The 21,509-nt window shown below is 44.8% G+C and overlaps 3 protein-coding genes across 4 annotated transcripts; 1 reads left to right on the top strand and 2 right to left on the bottom strand.

Annotated features, from left to right (window-relative positions):
* The first annotated feature begins 856 nt into the window (after positions 1 to 856).
* On the top strand, positions 857 to 5,526 carry LOC125542536 (disease resistance protein RPM1-like). Of its 2 annotated transcripts, XM_048705606.1 has the most exons (3): positions 857 to 1,054; positions 1,169 to 1,387; positions 2,314 to 5,526. In XM_048705606.1, the coding sequence occupies exon 3, from the start codon at positions 2,553 to 2,555 to the stop codon at positions 5,319 to 5,321; it is 2,769 nt and encodes a 922-aa protein (XP_048561563.1). In that variant the 5' UTR covers positions 857 to 1,054; positions 1,169 to 1,387; positions 2,314 to 2,552; the 3' UTR covers positions 5,322 to 5,526. The 2 variants fall into 2 exon arrangements, with proteins under 2 accessions (XP_048561563.1, XP_048561564.1); XM_048705607.1 differs by having other exon boundaries at positions 857 to 1,387.
* A 117-nt stretch (positions 5,527 to 5,643) lies between these two features.
* LOC125542535 (receptor kinase-like protein Xa21) lies at positions 5,644 to 12,260 on the bottom strand. Its single transcript, XM_048705604.1, has 2 exons — positions 7,947 to 12,260; positions 5,644 to 7,868 (listed from the first exon to the last, which is right to left on the bottom strand). The coding sequence occupies exons 1-2, from the start codon at positions 10,678 to 10,680 to the stop codon at positions 7,453 to 7,455; spliced, it is 3,150 nt and encodes a 1,049-aa protein (XP_048561561.1). The 5' UTR covers positions 10,681 to 12,260; the 3' UTR covers positions 5,644 to 7,452.
* A 393-nt stretch (positions 12,261 to 12,653) lies between these two features.
* Positions 12,654 to 20,693, bottom strand: LOC125542537 (synaptotagmin-4). The gene is made up of 15 exons (XM_048705608.1): positions 20,275 to 20,693; positions 19,259 to 19,679; positions 18,900 to 18,974; positions 18,711 to 18,818; positions 18,409 to 18,441; positions 18,240 to 18,329; positions 18,005 to 18,130; positions 17,075 to 17,218; positions 16,522 to 16,935; positions 16,288 to 16,422; positions 15,760 to 15,981; positions 15,391 to 15,666; positions 15,002 to 15,139; positions 13,216 to 13,521; positions 12,654 to 13,098 (listed from the first exon to the last, which is right to left on the bottom strand). The coding sequence occupies exons 2-15, from the start codon at positions 19,445 to 19,447 to the stop codon at positions 12,880 to 12,882; spliced, it is 2,475 nt and encodes an 824-aa protein (XP_048561565.1). The 5' UTR covers positions 19,448 to 19,679; positions 20,275 to 20,693; the 3' UTR covers positions 12,654 to 12,879.
* Between the last annotated feature and the right edge of the window lie 816 nt (positions 20,694 to 21,509).

The following is a 21,509-nucleotide window of genomic DNA, read 5'->3' as shown; positions in this document are numbered from 1 at the left end:
AACTAACCCCTGCATTTGTAAAAGTGACAACACGGATGGCCCACTGGAGATGTGTGAGAGGTTGTTTATCCCGTTGCAACGCACGGGCAATCTCTATATCTATATCTATATCTATATCTATACGAGTAGGGCGTTTTGGTGACCGAGCACCATGGAGCCCTTTATTTTTGAAAAATTCAAAATTCAAACTTTTTGACTTCAAAAAATTCTGAAAATAAATATGCAACTATACACGGATGAAATGTATGTGCATGTAAAAATTCAAGATGAAATACTTCGAAATGCGACCTACACAAAAAAGACAAATTTCTGAACTTTGAGGATGAATAGCAACATGTGTTAAAAAGCCTCAGATTTGTCTTTTTTGCACAGCCTTCATTTCAACGTATTTCGTCCTAAAAATTTACACACATGTGTGTTATGCCTCCATGTATATCTGTAATTTTTTTTCAGATTTTTTTGAATTGTAAAAATATGAATTTTCATGAATTTTGTGTTTTTCAAAAACCGGCCTCCATGGAGGCCGAGCTCCAAAAGGCATTTTCGTATCTATACCTACTATTAAAGTGAGGTGATATTCTTAGTTTCGCCCCGCTTCGTTTGGTCCCGCTTTAATTAATTTCACGTACGGTATTTGGTTGATCAGGAGAAAAATAAAATTGCCGATGGGAGGGTTCGATCTCATAACCTGTCAACCGGGCACGCACAGTTTGTCCAACTGACCCAGCTAGAGATATGAGTAGATTTTCTTTCTCCCGTTGCAACGCACGGGCCTTTTTGCTAGTCCTAAAAAAACGATAGCAGTTTTGAGCAGGTGGCTCCATGTCAGCCGGTATCGTCAACGTGGCGTCCACATCACCTTTCCTTCTTCTCCGTGCCGTCGTTCTCCTGCGTGTCTGCCTCCTCCCATCCTCTTCGCCCCGGCTCCATCGCCGGCCATGGCACATGGAGTCAGCGGCGAGGCGTGTCCTTGTCCCCAGCGGAGACCACTTCAGGGACGCGGTGCAGTCGCGGGACGCGTCTCCACCGAGAAGCCTGAGCGCTGAGCTCTACCGTAAGTAACAACGGATCACAACGCATTCCCTTGGGTTGCTTACCCTTCGATCCTGAGCACCCTGTCTATTTTAATCACAAAATCTCGGTTCTCGATGCTTCAAACTGAGCGTAGGATCAGCAGGCAGAGGGTTCTGAATTCTGATGGATCAGTGTCGCCCGGAACGCGTTCGACAGAATGCCCCAACCAAAACGTGGGTATCTATCCACCGGCCTGCCGGGAAATTGCGGTGACGAAAGAGCCTGCTGCCCACCGACAACGACACTGTGATGTACTGGCCAAATCTTGTCGATGGAAGAAGACCAATGCATTCATCCCACCGGCACATGCTCGGTAATGTAGCGGCAATTCAATAGTGTCCCCTTGAATATTTTCTTCCTCTTCATTGTTTTGAAAGTTTTCTTTGTTCCAGTTGTCTGGGGAAATACCCTTTGGCTCCTGCATGTAGATACACCCTATATGGGGATTTTTTTTTAAAATAATTAAACAAAAAGTCAAAATAGTTTAAAAGTATTTTTAGATTAAACTTGACTTACTTGCACACTAGTATATAATTTTTCACCACTATAAACAAGATACTTGCTAGATTAGTACGTGCCACATCCTCAACCATAGCCTTAAATCTTTATTGGTTTCCGTCTAAAGTGGTATTTTCCTGGACACTCAAGGCCACATCAGCTGGAAAACGACGCTGCGTACAGTCGTAAATAGCAACCAAGGACAAGAGCAAGAGACGCTAGCTAGATCTAAACTATTGACCATTTTGGCAGCGAATCTTCTTGCAAAAGTATAAAAGGTTAGATCAGTACGTGCCCCATCATCGACCACAGCCTTAGTCTTTTGTTGCTTTTCGCCTAAAGTGGTATTTTCCCGGACACTCAACGGAAGACCAATAGAACATTCATCCCACGTGGGCTCAGTAATCTACTGGCAATGCACTGGCATTTCCTTCAATATTTCTTCCTCCCCATTGGGTTCATCGCATTATTTGTTTCAGTTGTTTGTGGACTTGTTATAAACAATACAGTACTAAATTAGTAGGTGCCCCGTCATCAACCGTTGCCTTAATCTTTTACTAGTTTGCATCTAAAGTGGTATATTCCCAGATACTCGAGGCCACATCAGCTTGAAAACAATGCTATGGTTGTAAAATGTAAATAGCAACCAAGACAAAAGCAAGAGACGCTAAGATAGATGTAAACTATTGACAGTTTCGATGGTGAATCTTCTTGGAAAGATAAAAGATTCCATCTTTTCAGGTCTTGAAAGGGACAAGGACGGCGCTTAGTGGGTCTGCTACAAACAATAGTAATATTCAAGCTTCCTGTAAGGTTACTTTAGAAATATATGCACACTGCACACCACAGGATTGGTTTGGAAGTGTCCACTAACCAAAGATATAAACGTTCCGTGGCCCTCATAGCATACTCATGAGTCATCACCCAACAACTCCATTACTCAAGCAAAGGTTTGTATAGCCAGCTCCATCTAGGCAACCATGTTAGAGGGTGTAATCTGGTTGCTAATCCTGAAGCTTGGGGATGCCCTGGCAAATGAAGCAGCTGTTCTAGGGAGGTCGTTTCTCGTCGAAGCATCTGCTCTGCAAGGCCTGTTTGGTGAGATACGGAAAATGAAGGAGGAGCTGGAGAGCATGCAGGCCTTCTTCCGAACTGTCGAGCGGTTCAAGGATGCAGACGAGACAACGGTTGCATTCGTGAAGCAGATCAGGGGCCTTGCCTTTAACATCGAGGATGTTATTGACGAGTTCACCTTCAAGCTGGGGGAGGACCATGAGGGGATGTTTCTGCTTAAAGCAATTAGGAGGGTCAGACAGATCAAGACATGGTACCGGCTAGCCAACAATTTGCGTGATATCAAAGCCAACCTCAAGAGTGCTGCAGAGAGAAGGCGCAGGTATGACCTCAAGGGTGTTGAGAGGGATGCAAAACTGACAAGAATAGGCAGCTTAAGCATTAGACCTGCAGAGTCTGTACATTTTAAAAGGGCAGATGATCTTGTGGGGATTGCGGAGAACAGAGACTTGCTGAAGAAATGGATGAAAGATGAGGAGCAGCGACACATGATCATCACTGTTTGGGGCATGGGAGGTGTTGGTAAGACAACACTTGTTGCGCATGTCTACAACGCCATCAAGACTGACTTTGACACCTGTGCTTGGATCACCGTGTCTCATAGCTATGAGGCTAATGATCTGCTAAGACAGATTGTTGAAGAGTTCCGGAAGAATGACAGGAAGAAGGAATTTCCGAAGGATGTTGATGTCACAGATTACAGAAGCCTAGTGGAGACAATCCGCCGTTACCTAGAGAAGAAAAGGTATGTTCTTGTCCTAGATGATGTTTGGAGTGTGAATGTTTGGTTTGACAGCAAAGATGCATTTTTTGGTGGCAAACTTGGTCGGATAATTTTCACATCAAGGATATATGAGGTCGCACTGCTTGCTTCTGAAGCCCAGATGATTAACCTGCAACCCTTGCAAAATCACTATGCATGGGATCTGTTCTGTAAAGAGGCATTTTGGAAGAATGAAAACAGAGACTGTCCACCAGAATTGCAATATTGGGCAAACAAGTTTGTGGAGAAATGCAATGGCTTGCCGATCGCTATTGTGTGCATTGGGCGTCTTCTGTCATTCAAGAGCGCAACTTTTCTGGAGTGGGAGAATGTATACAAAACTCTTGAGCTTCAATTTACAAACAATTGCATCCTGGATATGAACATAATCCTGAAGGTTAGTTTGGAAGACTTGCCACACAACATGAAGAACTGCTTTCTTTACTGCTGCATGTTCCCAGAGAATCATGTGATGCAAAGGAAGTGGCTGGGACGGCTTTGGGTCGCAGAAGGATTTATTGAGGCTAGTGAGCATAAAACACTGGAGGAGGTCGCAGAGGATTACCTGACCGAACTCATCAATCGGTGTCTGCTGGTGGAGGTTAAGAGGAATGAATCAGGATATGTTGATGATTTCCAGATGCATGACATCCTTCGTGTGTTGGCCCTCTCCAAGGCACGCGAAGAGAATTTTTGCATAGTCCTCGATTACTCAAGGACTAATCTTATTGGGAAAGCACGCCGTTTATCAATCCAAAGAGGGGATATTGCACACCTTGCAGAGTCTGTGCCACATCTCCGCTCCTTGCTTATTTTCCAGAATTCGCTGACTTTTGGCTCACTCCGTTCATTCTCAAGGTCTGTTCAGTTAATGTCTGTCTTGAACCTGCAAGATAGTTCAATTGAGTCTCTGCCAAATGAGGTGTTTGACTTGTTCAACCTGCGTTATCTGGGCCTTAGACGGACTAAAATTGCTAATATCTCACGGCTGATTGGAAGGCTACAGAATCTGCTTGTGTTGGATGCTTGGAAAAGCCAAATCACCAACCTTCCAGTGGAAATCACAAGGCTCACTAAGTTGACCCATCTTATTGTCACCGTGAAGCCACAGATACCGGCTATGCAGTTCGTTCCTTCTATTGGCGTGCCAGCACCTATTGGCATGTGGTCTTTGGCAAGCCTGCAGACATTATTGCTGGTGGAATCCAGCTCTGAAATGGTCCGTTACCTTGGAGCTCTGGTTCGGTTGAGATCATTCCGCATCAGTAGAGTCCAAGGTCGCCATTGTGAAAAGCTCTTCATGGCCATCACCAATATGGTCCATCTCACCCGGCTCGGTATCCATGCGGATGATGACCAGGAGGTTCTGCAGCTCGACGCACTCAACCCACCTCCGTTACTCCAGAAGCTTTTCCTGCTAGGGACGTTAGAGAAAGAGTCACTGCCCCGGTTCTTCTTATCGATCAGCAAACTGAAAAGCCTCACCATCCTACGGCTCGTCTGGTCAAAGCTCGAGGAGGACATGTTCTGCTACCTCGAGGAGCTGCAGCAGCTGGTGAAGCTTCAGCTTTATGATGCATTTGATGGCAACAGGATGCACTTCCGAGCAACGTCGTTTCAGAAGCTTCGGGTGCTGAAGATCTGGGGAGCTCCACGTCTCAGCCACATGACGATAAGAAGTGGGGCGATGCCCAGCTTGGTTGATCTGAAGCTCCTGCTCTGTCCGGAGTTGAAGTCGTTGCCGTGCGGGATCGAACACGTGACCACGCTTGAAGAGCTGACCTTGGATTCTACAGCGGAAGAGCTTGTGGACAGGGTTCGCCGGAAGAAAGAGGACAACATATCTCATGTTCAGAGAGTTTACGTCGGTTTCGTCAGGAACCGCGAGCTCGCTGCAGAGAGGATTCAGTAGTAGATGCAGCTCCATCTAGGCCAGTTATTGTTTTTTCTCTACTCTAAGTCAGCTGATGTAACTTGAATCCTTCTGTTTCTATCCACACCGTGGCCTTATTTTTGTGCACTTTGAAGTCTTCTTGTATCAATGTAACGTGTTGTGCTGTCATACATATGATTGAACCAAAGTTATATCATTCTCAATCCTAGGCTTCCTTCTCTTACAGACTGTTCCTTTGTATTTTAGTCTTAGCAAGATAATCAGTTGTCATTCATGTGGGATAAATGGCTTATTCAATCATCTCAGCAGAACTGTGCTATATCATAACAGGAAATAGCCCTCAGCAAAAAAAAAACAACAGGAAATAGAAATGCTATTTGCGATGTGTATGCCCCTATTAGGAGTTTCTCTATGCATTTCCATTATTTAGATTCAGTAGAATGATTTCTTCCATAATTGTGTATGTTAAGGTGTTGTGCTGTTTTCAGTGGTTGAGCTCTACTCATCCTGAGAAAATTATTCTGTAACATAGTTCTTTAATCCAAAGTGTGAGGAACTTGGTCTGTCCCGTGGGAGCTTCCCTTTTTGAATACCTAGAATTATGTTGTTCTTCCCCCACTCCAACATGGTTTGCTTATGTCTGAACTTTTTCTTTAGAAGGGCGTCTAAGCAGTATGTAGATTCAAATGACATGTGGATTCATGGGCAGAAGTATATCACTGTAGTTTGGGCTTTAGAGGGAGATGCTCTGGTTGCCGTAGATTTGTGTATAACTTATTTCCCTACCAATATACACAACATGATTTTCTGCAACAATGTTGCTTCTGTCAACGTTGGTTCCCAACACTGGATAACTACGGTTTGGAACAAGGCCAGACAGCACGAAGTTTAACTTGTAGCCTCAACCGCTGTCGGTGTTAATTATGAGAGATATTAGCAGGCAATAGGTTATCCGAAACTGAAGATGCACCCAACTGCATACAGTTCCTTACATCTTTGAGCCATAGTAGAGCTGCTAGCCTATTGTTCGGACTGAATTTCACACCAACGTTGGGTATCTCATCATAGATCAGTGTTTGAGAAGCTAAAAAAAATCATGATCCTGGTTTAGTTCTACTAGCATTTAGCATGAGAAAAGGAAAATAGAAGAAGGATTCAATAGAGCTACCCTGCAAGTAACTTAGACACATAAAGCATATTTCAATAATCAAATTAGGTAGGCCTCCTGCCTGCCGCCCTGCCCCTCGTCTCTGCCATCTTATCTCGCTCTCCAGATCCACCAAGTTATTACCATCCTCTTGCTAGGTAAGGTTGTGCTGCTCTGGTCATCTACTGCTTGTATTTTTACTGGCTGGTTGGTTATATTGCCCGGAGTGATAATGATGGTCATAGTCTGCAGTTACAAGGATTTATTAAGGTCAATTTCTGCTGCTACTGCCTACTACCCCCTATGTTCCTTTCTGTACACATGGACAGTATATACTTTGTTAACAAACAGTCTGACTGACTGCTGATTTGCTTGACTTACAAAACCATGTTGCTAACATGCTGGATTGAGGATACGGTTGTTCGAATCTTTGGAATTTTTGAAAAGCCACTTAATACGCTATCAACTGTTGTTGCTCTAGTGCTATTGCACAGTCTACTAGGATGATTTTACATTACATTTTTCTGACATGGAGCAAAGAAAATAGCTCTGATAATAAACAAATGCTTCGTTGTGCAGAGGTATTTTTTTTAGTAATTCTTGGAATTTAGCATGATGCGTTCCTGCAAATTGTTGCTCGACGTATCTGAATAGTACTGATGCACTTCTAATTAGAGATGTTTTTCCTGATGCTGTATGAATCTATATTGTTCTGCTTCCTGATCGCATACTGTCAAGTATGTCCGTTTGCTGTTACTGGACTATGCTTTGCGGTGCAGTCTGAATTTTTGTCAGTAGGTTTACCTCAAGCATGAACTAATGTTTCCTGTACGTGTACAGTTTTTTAGAATGGAAAAACAATTACACTGATTGATTTTTCAAACTCTCTACAACTTGCTGTGGTGCTATTATCGCAGAACACCATGGTTCTGCTTTTATTTGATACAGTTCTAAAGCAACATAGCTCTGAGAACAATTACTAGCCGATACATAAATTTATTATTATGCAACACTGTACTGTATTTCTCCAGCTGAGGCTTCTCTTTCTGGTCCTTGCTCCCCTATAAACTTGAGGTATGCATCTCTGATTGCATGTATCTCCGCCGCTGCATTTCTCGTCAGTGCTCGGTCTCGGGGCTGTTGCTTTGAGCAAGATATGCCAAGTCTGAAGACTGAAACCAAACACTCCTGCATTCCAGTAATTGTAGTTTCATCTTGTTGTCCGCTGTGGAGCCACATCGTTGGGTCAGCTATCTCCAGAGTTCTATCTGGAACAGCATCGTCGGCAAACTTATGCAGATCCAATGAATCTCCGAACGTGCCTTCTGTTGGGCTCCTTCCCGTAAACATCTCAAGCAGCAATATGCCAAGGCTATAAATATCACCGGTTGTTGAGACCGTAGAGCCTTCTCCGTACTCTGCAATTATGCAAAACTTTGTGGCTAGCATGCCATCGAGTGAAAAGTAAAATATAAAATTAGAAGAGTTTAAGTTACCTGGAGCAACATAGCCTATGGAACCTCTAATTCCAGTTGAGCTATATGAAGTTTGCATCCCCTCACTTGTATTTTCTTGAAGGATCCTTGATATGCCAAAGTCTCCAACTCGTGCGCTCATGTCTTCAGCAAGAAGAATGTTGCTTGGCTTAAGATCGCAATGGATTACCAATGGCTGACAGTAGTTGTGCAGATATTCTACTGCGTCCACAATATCGACAGCAATGCCAAGCCTCTGGGCAAGGCTAAGCGTGTTGTTTGTAGTGGGCTCTTGAGATTTTGGATGAAGCCAACTATCCAAGTTACCATTGGGCATGAACTCAAAAACCAATGCCTTGAACTCTTGACCTTGGTGGTTGACACTCGAACAAGAAGTAACGATCTTGATGAGACAACGGTGTCGTATCCTTCTCATGGCCTCACATTCAGCCTCAAAACTCTTGGAATACCTAGATTGACCAAGGTTAAACACCTTGACAGCCAATGTTCTGTCTTCAGTGTCCAGAACACACTTATAAACCGCACCATAACTTCCTCTCCCAAGCAAGTTGACTTCTGAAAATCCATTAGTTCCTCTCAGTAATGCACGATAGGGAATTCTCTTGTAATGGTCATCATCAACTGAATTTTGTGCTGATGTCTTCTGGCTTGGTTTGAGCTTCTTGCGAAATATCCAAGCAAGAAGAATAACTGAAAGTGAGAACAAGATTGCTCCAGTTGTTGCTAAAGAAATCACAAGAGACTTCGGCGCATTTTTCTTGTTCTTGCTTATGGAGCATGGAGCCAAATGAAGTTGAGGTGTACCACCACACAAGTTGACATTCCCAGCCACTGCTAAGTAAGTGATGTTTCTGAAAACACCTTCATTTGGAACCCCACCTTGCAAATTATTGAAGGATACATCCAGTTTGGATAATGCTGTCAAATTCTCTAGAACTACTGGGATTGACCCTGACAAATTGTTGTGCGCTAGGTACAGTCCCTGCAGGTTGCCAATGCTACCAAGGGCCTCAGGAATATTACCAGAGAACTTATTCATGGTCAGGTTCAGTATACCGAGCCCCTTTATATCTGCCAGTGACGGAGGTATGCTTCCCTCTAGCGAATTGTTGTCTAAGAATAGCCATTCCAACACTACGCAATTCTGTATACTGTCAGGTATCTTGCCAGACAACTGATTTCCTGATAGAACCAGATGGTTAAGATTTGACAAACTACCAACTTCATAAGAAAGGGGTCCAGAAAGGGAGTTGTATGACAAGTCCAGATAGTAAGAAAGGCCAGGTAATTTGAAGATCTCTCTGGGTATTGAGCCGTTAAGACGGTTCATTGAGAAATCCAGTTCAAAGAGGTTTTTCAGCTGCCCCAGGCTTGCCGGAATTGGCCCCTCCAAGTTGCCAAGGTATGCTTTAAGCTTATTCAACTGTGACAGGTTTCCTAGCGATGGCGGTATGAGGCCAGACAAGCTATTATTATACAATGATAGCACGTTCAAGTTCTGTAGCTTGCCGATGCTCTTTGGAATCACTCCGGACATGTAAGTGTTTGCTATCACCAGTATTTTCAGACCAACCAAGTTGCCGATATCTGCAGGTATGCTCCCAGAGATCCTATTATCCTGCAAGTATAGCCGCTGGAGAGTGGTTGTGAGGTTCACAACTGAACCCGGTAGCTGTCCCCCAAAAGAATTGTTGCTGAGTACCAATACCTGCAGCAGGCTGCAGTTTGACAAAGAAGCGACGAACTCCCACCCCTTACTATCATTAGCTTGGAGCCTATTGTCAGACACGTGCAGGTATTGAAGCACTCCGAGCCTCCCTAATGCGGGAGGCACATGCCCGCTAAATCCATTTCCCCAGGCAATAAGCGACATGAGATGAGACATATTGGATAGTGATGAAGGGAGGACTCCAGTGAATTGGTTAGAAGGTAAGCTTAGAACTTTCAGCTTGGGGAGCTTGCTTCCGATATTGTTTGGGAGGCCTCCGTGAAGCGTATTGAACGCCACCACAAAGAATTCCAACGACGACCAGTTGTAGAGAGAAGGTGGAATCATACCAGAGAGGCTGTTTTGGGCGAGACTGAATTTCCGCATGCTCTGGAAGAAGCTTCCGAACCTCGACGGGATCGAGCCGGTGAGCTGGTTGCTGCCTAGATCAAGGTACCATAGATGGGACAGATTGGCCAGTGACGCAGGAACAGGGCCCGTGAACATGTTGCTGCTCAGCGAGATCACTGCCAGAGACGCCAGCTTCTCCCCGAGCTCAGGCGGGATGCGCCCGCCAAGCTTGTTGTTGTCCAGCACCACCTCGGTCATGCTGACGCAGGAGCTCAGGTTCACCGGGAACGTGCCGGAGAAGGAGTTGCCGTCCAAGTGGAGCCTCTGCAGGCGGTGGAGGCGGCCGAGGCTCGCCGGGATGCCACCGCGGAGCGAGTTGGAGTTCAGGTTGAGCGTCCGCAGGAACGTGAGGTTCCCGATGGCCGGGGAGAGCGCTCCGGCGAGCCCGGCGCCGTCCAGTCTGAGCGCAACCACCCGCGCCGGCCTCCGGCGGCTGCACGTCACGCCTTCCCAGCCGCAGAAACCGGCGCTGCTGTTCCAGGAGGCCAGCGAGCCGCCGGCGTCGCTGACCTCCGCTTTGAAAGCAAGCAACGCGGCCTCATCGCCACTCGCGGTCGCCATGGCGGCCAGGAATGAGCATACCAGCAAACCCATGCCCCCCTTCGCCATTGCCATGCTCCCCTCTTGGTTTGGTTGGCAAGTACAGTAGTAGCAGAAGCAGCCTCGTTGCTCCGTTACTATAATGCAGCATGCCCTTCTGGTCTTCGCGTGATTGACTGTCCTGAGTGCTGCGCTAACTGTATGTAATGTATGCAGGCTTTGTCCTCTTTTGACGACTTGGGAACGACTGATCCCAAAAGGAACTTGGGTCAGCAGTCAGCAGCGTCCAGGTTTTCTCTAACTGGATGCAAGAATATGGAGATTGAGTCGCACCATCCCAAAAGGCATCACCACTATGGTTATCTGATCCGAGAAAATTCTATTGCAGTAGCTAGCTAGCTCATCGGTCAGAGTTGGACACAAGTTGTTCGGTGCTTTAACTTGACAGTGACAAGATTTTCCATGTGTTTGACGAATGTGGCCAGAGAAAACTGAGCCAGGGAGGAGAAAGTTGATTATGCTTCTTTTTTTTTAATGCGGAACCCAGATGATCATATTTTTCAGATAAACTTCAGCAACTGCACAGGCTCCAGCCATATCTACCGCTGAAACTTTTGGGGTTTCTTATTTTAAACACCATAATTTTCAGATAAACAGCATCCTCCTTCTTGCCCTAGACTGAAGCTACGGCGATCCATCAGTAGAACATTGAAATTCATTGCTCAGAGTTGCTCAATGTAACCGGCCCATCAGAGAATTGCCATTCTTTTAGCACAAGGCTGGCTGACAGTTAACTGTATTCAAGCATTATATGGCCGACATGAATTATGCACTTGTGGCAATGCTGATCGACGCCGGAGGAATTATGCACTTGTAACTGGCAAACAAACTACCAGTTCTCTGTTTCCTCCATTAGCACTTATTTTGCTTCATTCACAGCTTGCTTGTCCAGGTTTAATGTAAGTCTCACTCTGAATTATATTGTTCTTCCTCCACTCCAACATTGTGTTCACTTATGTGTGAACCTTTTTCTTTTCTTCTGCGAGGACAACTATGTCTGAACTTCAGTGACAGAAGATCATGCTAGAATGGCAGAAGGGTGCTTCAACCTGAATGCATGTGGATTCATTGGACCATTCATGGTCAGTCAGAAGAATGTTCCTTCTCTGAACATTGGTTCCCAGCGCAGGAAGGTTAACCTGAAACTTCAATAGGTTATTTTTAGAAAACACTCCAGCTTTTTCGTATTGTACTCTCCCATTTTGTATAAATACAGGATAATCAGAAACGGAAGATGCGTACAGTTCTTTAACATCTTCGAGCTGTATCACAGCAAAGCTGTTAGCTTATTGTTCGGATTGAATTTTGCATCATCATTGAGTATCTTATCATAAATCAAGTGTTTTTTTTTGAGGGAAATGCCATATCATAAATCAAGTGTTTTTTTTAGGGAAATGCCATATCATAAATCAAGTGTTTGAGAAGGTTGAAAGAACAAAAATAATGATTCTGGTTTATCTGTACTAGCATTTCACATGAGAAAAGGGAACATTCTCAGTAATCCAGTTTGAGCGATGAAACGCTTTGCATAACGTGAGCCCGTAAGAAGTAGGAGAAGTTGCGCCAAGGAGAAAGTGGATTCTTCTGGGTTTTTTAATGCAAAAAATAACCCAGATAGCCATATTTTCAGATAATTTTTAGCAGTTGCCCATGCTCCAGCCATATCTATCACTGAAAATTTTGGAAAATTTTGAAACAAAAATCCAAAGGGGTCCAATTTTATAAAGAGTCACCAGTCAAGGATTTGGTTACCAGTACCAAAAAAAAAAAGAGGGGACATGTTGATCTAGTAACCGTCGGTAACCAGGAAATACCATTTTCTTATTGCTAAAATCTTCAGACTTCAAAATAATGTGTGGCATTTTTGTCAAAAAATAAGGAAATCTTGGCAAATTCGTCAAGTCCATTACCAAAACCATGGTAGCATTGTATACCCGTGTGCAAAATGGCGAGCCTTTGGTAAGCTGCAAATACTGATGCTTCAGCACTAGAGATACCACAAGTCATGTACACTCTTTCTGAAAATTTACAACCCATTTTCAAGGATTTTTGTACAACTTTAAGGGCGTCGGGGCGTGATGATTTCGCCGTGATTTCCTACCCATCTACTTACTTACAAGCAACCGCTGATAAATTATATAATTATATAGTTCTGCGAAAAATGATTAGCACTTTCGCCATCTTGTCTGTGGAGTGTATTTGTTGATCTAATTACTAGCAGGAGGTCCTTGCAGGACCGGAGGATGTCCTGAGGACTTCAGAACCAAGGTCACGTATCTTTTGCAGCATCAAGGCCTTCTCCCGCTCCAGCTGCTGTATGTACAAATCCTGCTCGTCCTGGACGCTCTCCACCTCCGTCAGGGCCAACGACAGCGCCTCCGCATCGCCGCCGTCGTCCACCAAGCCCGAGCATTTCTTCAGGCTGTCTCTCATCTGCAGAGTTTCAAAGGATGTTCATCACACGGGACATATAAGCAGTGATGGATGTCACAGAGGAGAATTAATGTTGGCAGGAGTGAACGGCAAGCATGGATTTATGCATTGGCTCACCTGTGCTGATATCTTGTGTCCTTTGCCGAGGGCGGACGCATCTGTCAGCAGGCTGGTTTTCTTTTCCGAGTTCGCGACTCTCCGGGTGATCTTCACATGGATTTCTCCGCTCCGCACTCCTTGCAGCGGTATCCATTTGTCGGCGGGTTGATTCGGAGAAAGCATGCTGTATTCAACGGTGCAGTTGCCTATGCTGGCGGTTGGAAGGACCGCGTTATGGTCCTTGACATGCAGGATCATGGGCTCTCCGGTTTCCGCAAACTCAAATGTCTGGTTCCAGTTTGGAGCCAGCGTCTTGTAAATGACCTGCATAGAAAGAATTATTCAGCTCAAATTGGTTCCCGCACCTAGCATCTGCAAGTAAAAGACTTTGACTTATTCTGGAGCCTCAGATATCTATACTCCTATATAGTATAGGAGTAGCAAGTCATATGAACCGTTGGATCTTCCTAATCGGACGGCTCAAATTAAATGGCTTGTGTTACCGGTATACGTGGCTGCATATGAACCGCTGGATATGTCAATCTAATGGCCTACATTGCAGGGATTCGCTGGGCCATTTCTCTGTGCTGCCAGTCTGCCACTCTCAGATGTAGTAGTACTTTCTAGGATGTGCATGTGACTCTCCTTGCGTTCTTTGTAGCCAAGTCACTATCCAGAAATTTCCATTTCCAGCAGACTCCGGTGATGCATGCAGGTGTAGAGTAGAGTGGCACGAGAAGTACTAGCAGTAGCAACTAGCAAGTACGCATCATGACGAGAGAGAGAGAGAGAAAGCATGTGATGGTGTAGCCTGGGTAAAGGCACACAAGCTAAAACAGATTAAAAAAAGTGGCAAACGGTGAAAATGTAATATATGTACATTTAAATAGCTTTTACTTTCTCTTATAAATTTATTTTACAAATATTTATTACCCTTGTTTTCTTAGTTTTTATCAATAATTCTGTGAAAAAACTCTGATCTGCAAAACAGACAGAATTAATGTTTAAATTATTATTTTATTTCTAACGATAAATAACTTGCAAACAATACTCTCTCCGTTGCTCAATCTAATATTTCCTCTGCCATAGTAAGTATCGCAGTTTTGAACTGAAGTTAAACTTAAACTTTATTAAGACAAATTTGAGGACGAACCTGGTATCCTTTTTCTTATGGTATTCTATATTGTGTAAATTCGGTATTACACATATATATTTAGTAAATCATGCAAAGTTTTATAATTAATAATTAATTAGTTCAAATCATGATACTACTTAACTTCTTTTGTGAAATACTCCCTTTGTCCCAGAATATAAGAACGTTTTTGACACTATGCTACTGTTAAAAACGTTCTTATATTTTGGGACGGAGGGAGTATGATACTACTTAAAATTACCCACATGTATGTGTGTTAATAACTATCTCTACACGTGCATGGCACGTGCCATTTACTAGTAGAAATGGTGGCAAAGACATGATTGCAAGAGTTAGCATTATACTCCCTGACGTTCTCACGTGAGCTCTTCCACTATGCTCACTGCTAAGCACAGACTGCTATGCTTACAGGATTTGGATAATCATTATTAATGACACACTATCAAATAATTATTCATGGCAGGTACTGCTACATTAGTGTGTGTGCACAGTTTATGCCTTCACCATGGTACTGAGCTTATTTTCTCTGTTTTAAAACTGCTCGGAAATTCAGTATGACTCGCGCTGTATCTACTGGGACAGATTCCATGTAAGAGAAATGTAATGGAACTCTTGACTGATGAAAAATGTCAATAGAACTAATCACCAGACCTTGGTTCGCTTCTTCTTGTTCCCATATTGCACCCTGACATAAGGATCACTAGTTCCTCTAAGATCAGCAGCAACAAGATCCCTGGCTTCAATTATTACTAGCTCGATCCAGCCAGCTTCAACTTTACTGCTTGATCTCTGTAAAAAAAAGAAGCACAATTCACACCCAAGAGGCACAAATAAGTTGACAAAATGGAGACTATGAGGTTACCTGACTTTAACAGAAATCAAGGATACACACACAACTAGCAGTGGAGGGTTTCATGGGTACTACTAAGATAACTGTACAGAACATCACAATTTAATAGTTCTAGTAGGATCCTTAGCAAAATGTACTGGTGGTTGGTGCTCTTTCACAATCAAGAAATTCAATGCTTAGGAATGCACACCTTCAGACTGTCGTTGTGATCATTTGGTATTGCCTCTATTTCGAGCCTGATCTCTCCTGAATCTACTTTTTCAAGTGGTACCCACACATCTCGGCTAGCACCATCTAGAAGTCCCTCCAGATTTACTCTTGCGCTGCCAATGCTATCATCACTGAATGTATCTAAATTATAGCATTTGACCTTCAGATATTCACCACCACCAATCTCATCAAATTCAAACTTGTCATTCCAAACTGGTTGGGCCGTACGGGAGAGTGTCTTTGTTCTGTATAGAGCCTAGTGAAATAATCTGATATTAGAATACAAAATTATCTAAGCTGAATATATTATTTTTGTTAGTGAAACCAAATTTGAGCAAGGTAGCAAAACCTTTCCATACTGGAGTTTCACATAAGGATCGCATTTCCCAGATTTACTGTTTACTGCAAGGGCCCTACCCTCCACTACTTTGACTCTGAGCTTCCTTCCTGTCCTTGACTGAAGCTTCGGTGATCCATCAATGGAACATTGGAATTCATTGCTCAGAGAGTTACTCAATGTAACCGACCCATCAGAGAATTGCCATTCTTTTAGCACAAGACTGACAGTTAACTGCAAACAAAAGGATTTGGAACGGTTTGCAGTGCAATCAATAAATATAAAGCAGTTCAAATATGTAACTATATACATATAGTAAGGATAACCTCCAACACATATGGCATAATTGGCAAAGCAGACAGACTAATATACTTTCTTTAGTTAGCTTATATGAAAATTAGCCAGCAGATATGAATCCATGTATTAGAAGTTACAATCTTATATCAGGTCTAAAAACAAATAGGCCATATATTATGTGAAAAGAACTGATGATGGACAGATAGTTACTAAAGAATAAACGAAAATAAATAGGCTAGTTACCTCGCCTGTGATATCCTCCTCAAATGGAACCACCATTCCAACTTCTTTCCCACAATGCTCAGCATGCCTTGCAACCACACCATCATTATGTCCTATAGCCCAGAATATTGTCGAACCATCTAAAACATACTTGACCTGTTCAAATCGATTCCTTAGTGTCCTTGTTATGCAGGAAGAACCTCAAACGTCTAAAGTGATGAAAAACATGGTGAAAGAAGAAACTTGACACCCTACCTTTATCTCGCAGCTTGTCAGGTAATTATACTTGACACCATCGGAATCCAGTTCATACAGAAGAAACTTGACAACACCTGTCTCTCCATGCAGTACCATGTTAAATGTGCTATTCCATGTAGGATTTGGACCCTCACAAGTAGTTGTTTTTCTCGTCAAAGTGCCGACTTCTACCTCAATAAATGTATGTGCCCTCCTGTTAAGAGGAATCCCAGGTGTAGTGTTTCCACTTGAGCTTTGGTTGTTCCCTAACTCATTAGTTCTGCTCTTTCTGCCAAGATTACTAGCTGAAACAACAGTAACAGAAAGAACACCACCAACTGCTTGTTTCTTCAGATCTACTGGTGGCAAAGAAAAGCAGAGACGGCGAGGCTCAACCATTGTCTTGGCTATTGTTTCAGTCAAAAGCTTTACCTGAATGGATTTAAGAAGCATGCATTAGATATGTCAACTGAATTTGGCTTCTAAATGTCAGTACACAATGGCCGCCGCCATTACCCTAAGAAGATGCAAAGATATCAAGGACTGAATTAAATGGTCCACACAGACCCACCAGCCATGTTGAGACACCCGGTAACTCCATACCAGGAACTGTTTGGCTTCCACCACTTCCAAATGCTACACCTATCCTGACTTCTGGAGTAGATTCAAAAGAATAGAGGACAGCTTCGCCATCAAGAATGGGACTCAGTAGAAGCTGCAACAATGTGATTTGAATCAGAGATAGTAGCAGAACTCAATCCTGCACAGCGCAGTACGCTGATGCAGCTCGGGAGAGTCGATTGTTATCAATTCAGATCTGTTAATAAACATAGAATGTCCCCCCCCCCCCTGCCAATTGCAAATTAGTTGGACCAAGTCTATAGAAAATTATAGTCCCTCCTTCCCACAAAATGGATCCCGTAAGTTTTTTCTTAAGTCAACAAACTCCAAACTTAAAAAAGTCCGACATAAGACAAAACTTTAAGGACTTAATCTTTTAGGAAGGAGGGAGTATAAACATCTACAACACCAAATTAGTTCATCATATCCATCATAAAATATATTTCCATAATATATACTTGATTTGTAGATATTAGCACATTTTCCCATAGACTTAGTCAAATCTAGAGTTTGAACTAGGACAAAACTAGAACTTCAATTAATTTGGAACAGAGGGAGTAGTCAAGACAAAAAAATGTAACGGTATAACCATTGGGGCAAAGAAAATCAATGTACGGAAAATTCACTAAGCCTCGCAAAAAAGTGCTTCCTGTGAAATAACACAAGACACCATGTCCTTGCTGTGACACGCTTGTAATCTAAACTGCATGCTAACGCTTTTTTCCTTTGTCAACCACTCATAATTAAATGGCTCTTGCAAAACACATTTTTCGTAGTCAGTCTCTTGACATTATTAAAAAAAGTTTGAAACATGTCACTTTCAAATTAGATATAATGGTTAGATAGAGTATAACCAATGGAGAGAGCACAGAAGACATACATCTCCCTTGATGTGGATGCTGTTTATAACAATGCGAGCAGTGCCCATCAGAGGTTTTGCTAATTTCGCCATAAACATCACACTCATCTCTTTGCTGTGCCAATCAAAACCCAAGGACATGACTTGCTGCATATTCAAAAATAAACAAATTATAGTGTTAAGTTGTGTCTTAAATAAACTATATGGATTGTACAAGTCTTTCAGATAGCACACAATACAGAATATGGACAACTACCTGTTCACCTGAAGTCATCCAGCGCATACCCTGCTCTCCCAAGGTAGGTGGGCAAGAACCGAGTGAGAATTCCTGTAATTCTATTTTATCCTGGGGATGTAAGACCAAAGTTTTAGCACTGCAACCACAATAGCAAACAAAGAAGGAAAATGAATTAAGGGGAACTTACAATCAGTTTTGGTTTTCGATTCTTTAAGCGTCTCTGCAAAGTTGTAGACTCAGGTCAGCTACTTATAAACAAAAAACTGTAGAAACCAGTAAGCAACATATCTTGCAATGCATATTGACTACCTCAAATTAACAGAACCAAAGGGAATTTTGTAATTAAATTTGATTTGTAGACAATCAACTTCCATGGATCAAAGCATATAGTACAATCTAATTTGATTTGCCAAAACCTTTTGAACTACCGACTGCTAAGTTGCATCCAAGCAAAAAAATATAATATCAAGATATGGTGCAGAAGCTGACCTCGACGGTAGATTGAAACTTCTTTGATAGTTTCGGTTCCATGTAGTTTGGCCAAACTTCAATCAAAAGTTTGTTCAACCACTCGCAAGGCTCTATCGGTGTGGTAGGCTACAACAGAGGTAAAATGAGTATTGACTGTATATCCATAAATAAACAGAAACATAAATAAAGCAAGGGAACGTCACATACTGTTGTGTTCAGTATAAGGTGCTTCCATCTTTTGTTCAAATCTTCTACAGCCATCTTTCGTTTAAACCTCCCATACTGCATCAGTGATATAAAAGTGTAAGGACTAAGAAGACAAACAAACCATCAGGGGCCCAGATAAAATGCTGTTTGTGCTGTCAATCTCACATTCCAAATCATCATTAACACTTAACGAAATAAAACATATCAGAATGTCTGAATAAATAAAAAGGTATAGTTCACACTCTGTTTCTCTTTCAGAAAGTACAAAAGTATCATGTGAACGCCCAAGACCAGACACTATATCCCTACGAATCTATTCATGATCTGAACAAAACACAGGGGAAAGAAACAACAGCTACCTGAATGGTCGCCCAGACGGCGGCCGCGAGGGGCACCCAGTTGGAGAAGGGCACGACCCAGCGCTCGACGAACCACGCGAAGAGGCCGAGCGGGATGAGGAAGGGGAGCAGGGGCTGCTCCACCATGACCTGGTTAAAGAAGTCGAGCGCATCCTTGGCGTGCAGCTTCTTGAGCCCCTTCTTCGGCATCTCTGCTGCCCCCTTGGCCCTGCGGCTTCAGGAACAAGCCACTCCACTCTTGTAGGATTCCACACAACACAAGCACACACACCTTGGCGCGGTGACTGACAGACAGAGATGGCTTTGTGTGGTGCTTTACGCCTTTGTTTCCACTGGTCTCTGTCTTGCTCCTACGCCCATCTCATCTTTTTGCACGCACCACACACAACTTTCTCAGGCACACTACCTGTCGTCCGTCCACCTGCAATTCAGCACGAGTTAATGCCTGGCCGCATCATGAAGAGGCACCACCGTGAGATGATTAGGTCCTAGAACTGCTATTGGCTACTAGTATTGCTCCCACTTGTGGGATCTTTCAGTTCCACCTGTCCTTTCTCTCCCGATCCCCCATCTACTAGTGTATAGAGAGAATAATACAGTCCCTGAATTGAAATTCGTGCCTCGTACCGGCAATTATCATGGAGAAATTGACCTACTGCTATTTGGCTATGGGCTATGGCAATTGCTCTGCTCCCCCCACTTGTGAGATCTTTCAGTTTCACCCGTCCTTTTCCCCTTGTAGAATAAATAAAATTCATGGCGCGTGCTAGGCAATTATGATGGGGAAATTGACCCAGATGAGCCTGCCTACCCAGGTCAATGGCCGAATCACGAGCCGTCTAGAACCGCGGAAAAGTAGAGGGGAGGGGGGAAGTCTATGGCACAGTGTCTTGGTCAGAATTGGGCAGCATCGCAATCTGGCGCTGGGGAGTCGGGAATTGGGTGCGAATCGTCGGCGGGGAGACTTGCATGAATGCGAGGAGGAGGAGGAGCGAAAGAGAAGAGAAGGAACCAACCTGGCGCCGGCCGCCGGACGCCGCGCCGTGGACCGACTGCCGGCCGGCCGGCAGGCAACCGCCCCCCCCCCGAACACGCGGCTTCCTCCTCCGATTGAAAGGAAACCTCGGCCGATGTCCCGGGCGGAGCCGCCGGGGCAATAATAAGGATCGCCGGGCCCGGCGGCGAGTATGGCAAGTTTCGGGGCCGGTTGGGGTCGGGATCGATCGGGTTCCCTTGCTTTCCTTTGGATTGGAGCGCTGGCTCGCTCGCTGTCCGTGGGTTGGGTTGGGTTGGTATTTTGGAAGCTTCGGGTGGGGGGAGCGGAGGAGGAGCGGAATGCGTCCGTCAAATTTGGGAGGCTCCTCTCCTCTGCACCGCTCTGCCTTGGTGCGGGAGGGAAATGAAGAGAAGAGGGGCAGTTGAATCAACCGCACCGCACTCCGCTCCGCTGCGGAGTCTGAGTCTGACAGGCAGCACGAGGGAGGGCGCGTCCAGTTTCGCTTTCGTGCACACCCCGAAAGGACGACGACGACGACGACGGTGTGCGTCGCGCTCGGATCGGAAACCGCCAGAACATAATGACGAGATTCCGTTTGGGCTGGGCGGGTCGGGTGGGCGGCGGTCGACGTCCGTCGATCTGCCCCTCCACGGCGACGCGTGCCGCTCGGTTGGCGTTGGCTTCGCGCGCGCTCACGCCGGCTGCGGGTACAATGCCCGGTCACCGCTTATTTTCGTCCGCCAGCCTTAGGGCATTTCCCGCGCCTCAGGAAGGCCTCCCAAGCGTTTTTTTTTTTCGCCGGCATCAAAAAACGGCCCAGTCGCGTTCTCAGGAGCCCGATTTTCGCCGGCCTGGGCCGAAAACAGCGCCAGCGGATCCAGGTCGAACCCGGCGCGCTGGGGGGCGCCGGGGCGAACTGTTTTGGCGCGAAAAAGCCGCGGGCCAGCCGCGTCGGGGACACGACGACTCGTCTTCCCCCAACTGCCTCGGTTCCCGCGGGGAATCAATGGCTGATTCCTCACGGACGGCGCGTCTCGGGACGGCGCGCCGACGCCTCCCCTCCCTTGCACGCGTACACACGAGCGCGGAGCGGCTATAAAAGCCGGCGGTTCTCGCCGGTGCCCACACCAGACTCGCCCCTCGCCGCCGCCCAGCCCCTCTCACTCCGTCTCCGTCTTCCTCTCCCGAGCGCCACCGGCAGCCCTTCTCTCTCCCTCTCTACCACCGCCGAGCCCGTCGCCATGGCAGAGCGCT

Source organism: Triticum urartu, chromosome 3 (assembly GCF_003073215.2).
Source record: "Triticum urartu cultivar G1812 chromosome 3, Tu2.1, whole genome shotgun sequence".
Classification (NCBI taxonomy): Eukaryota; Viridiplantae; Streptophyta; class Magnoliopsida; order Poales; family Poaceae; genus Triticum; species Triticum urartu.
The sequence above is the reverse complement of the archived record's forward strand: the minus strand, read 5'-3'. Positions and strand labels throughout refer to the sequence as shown.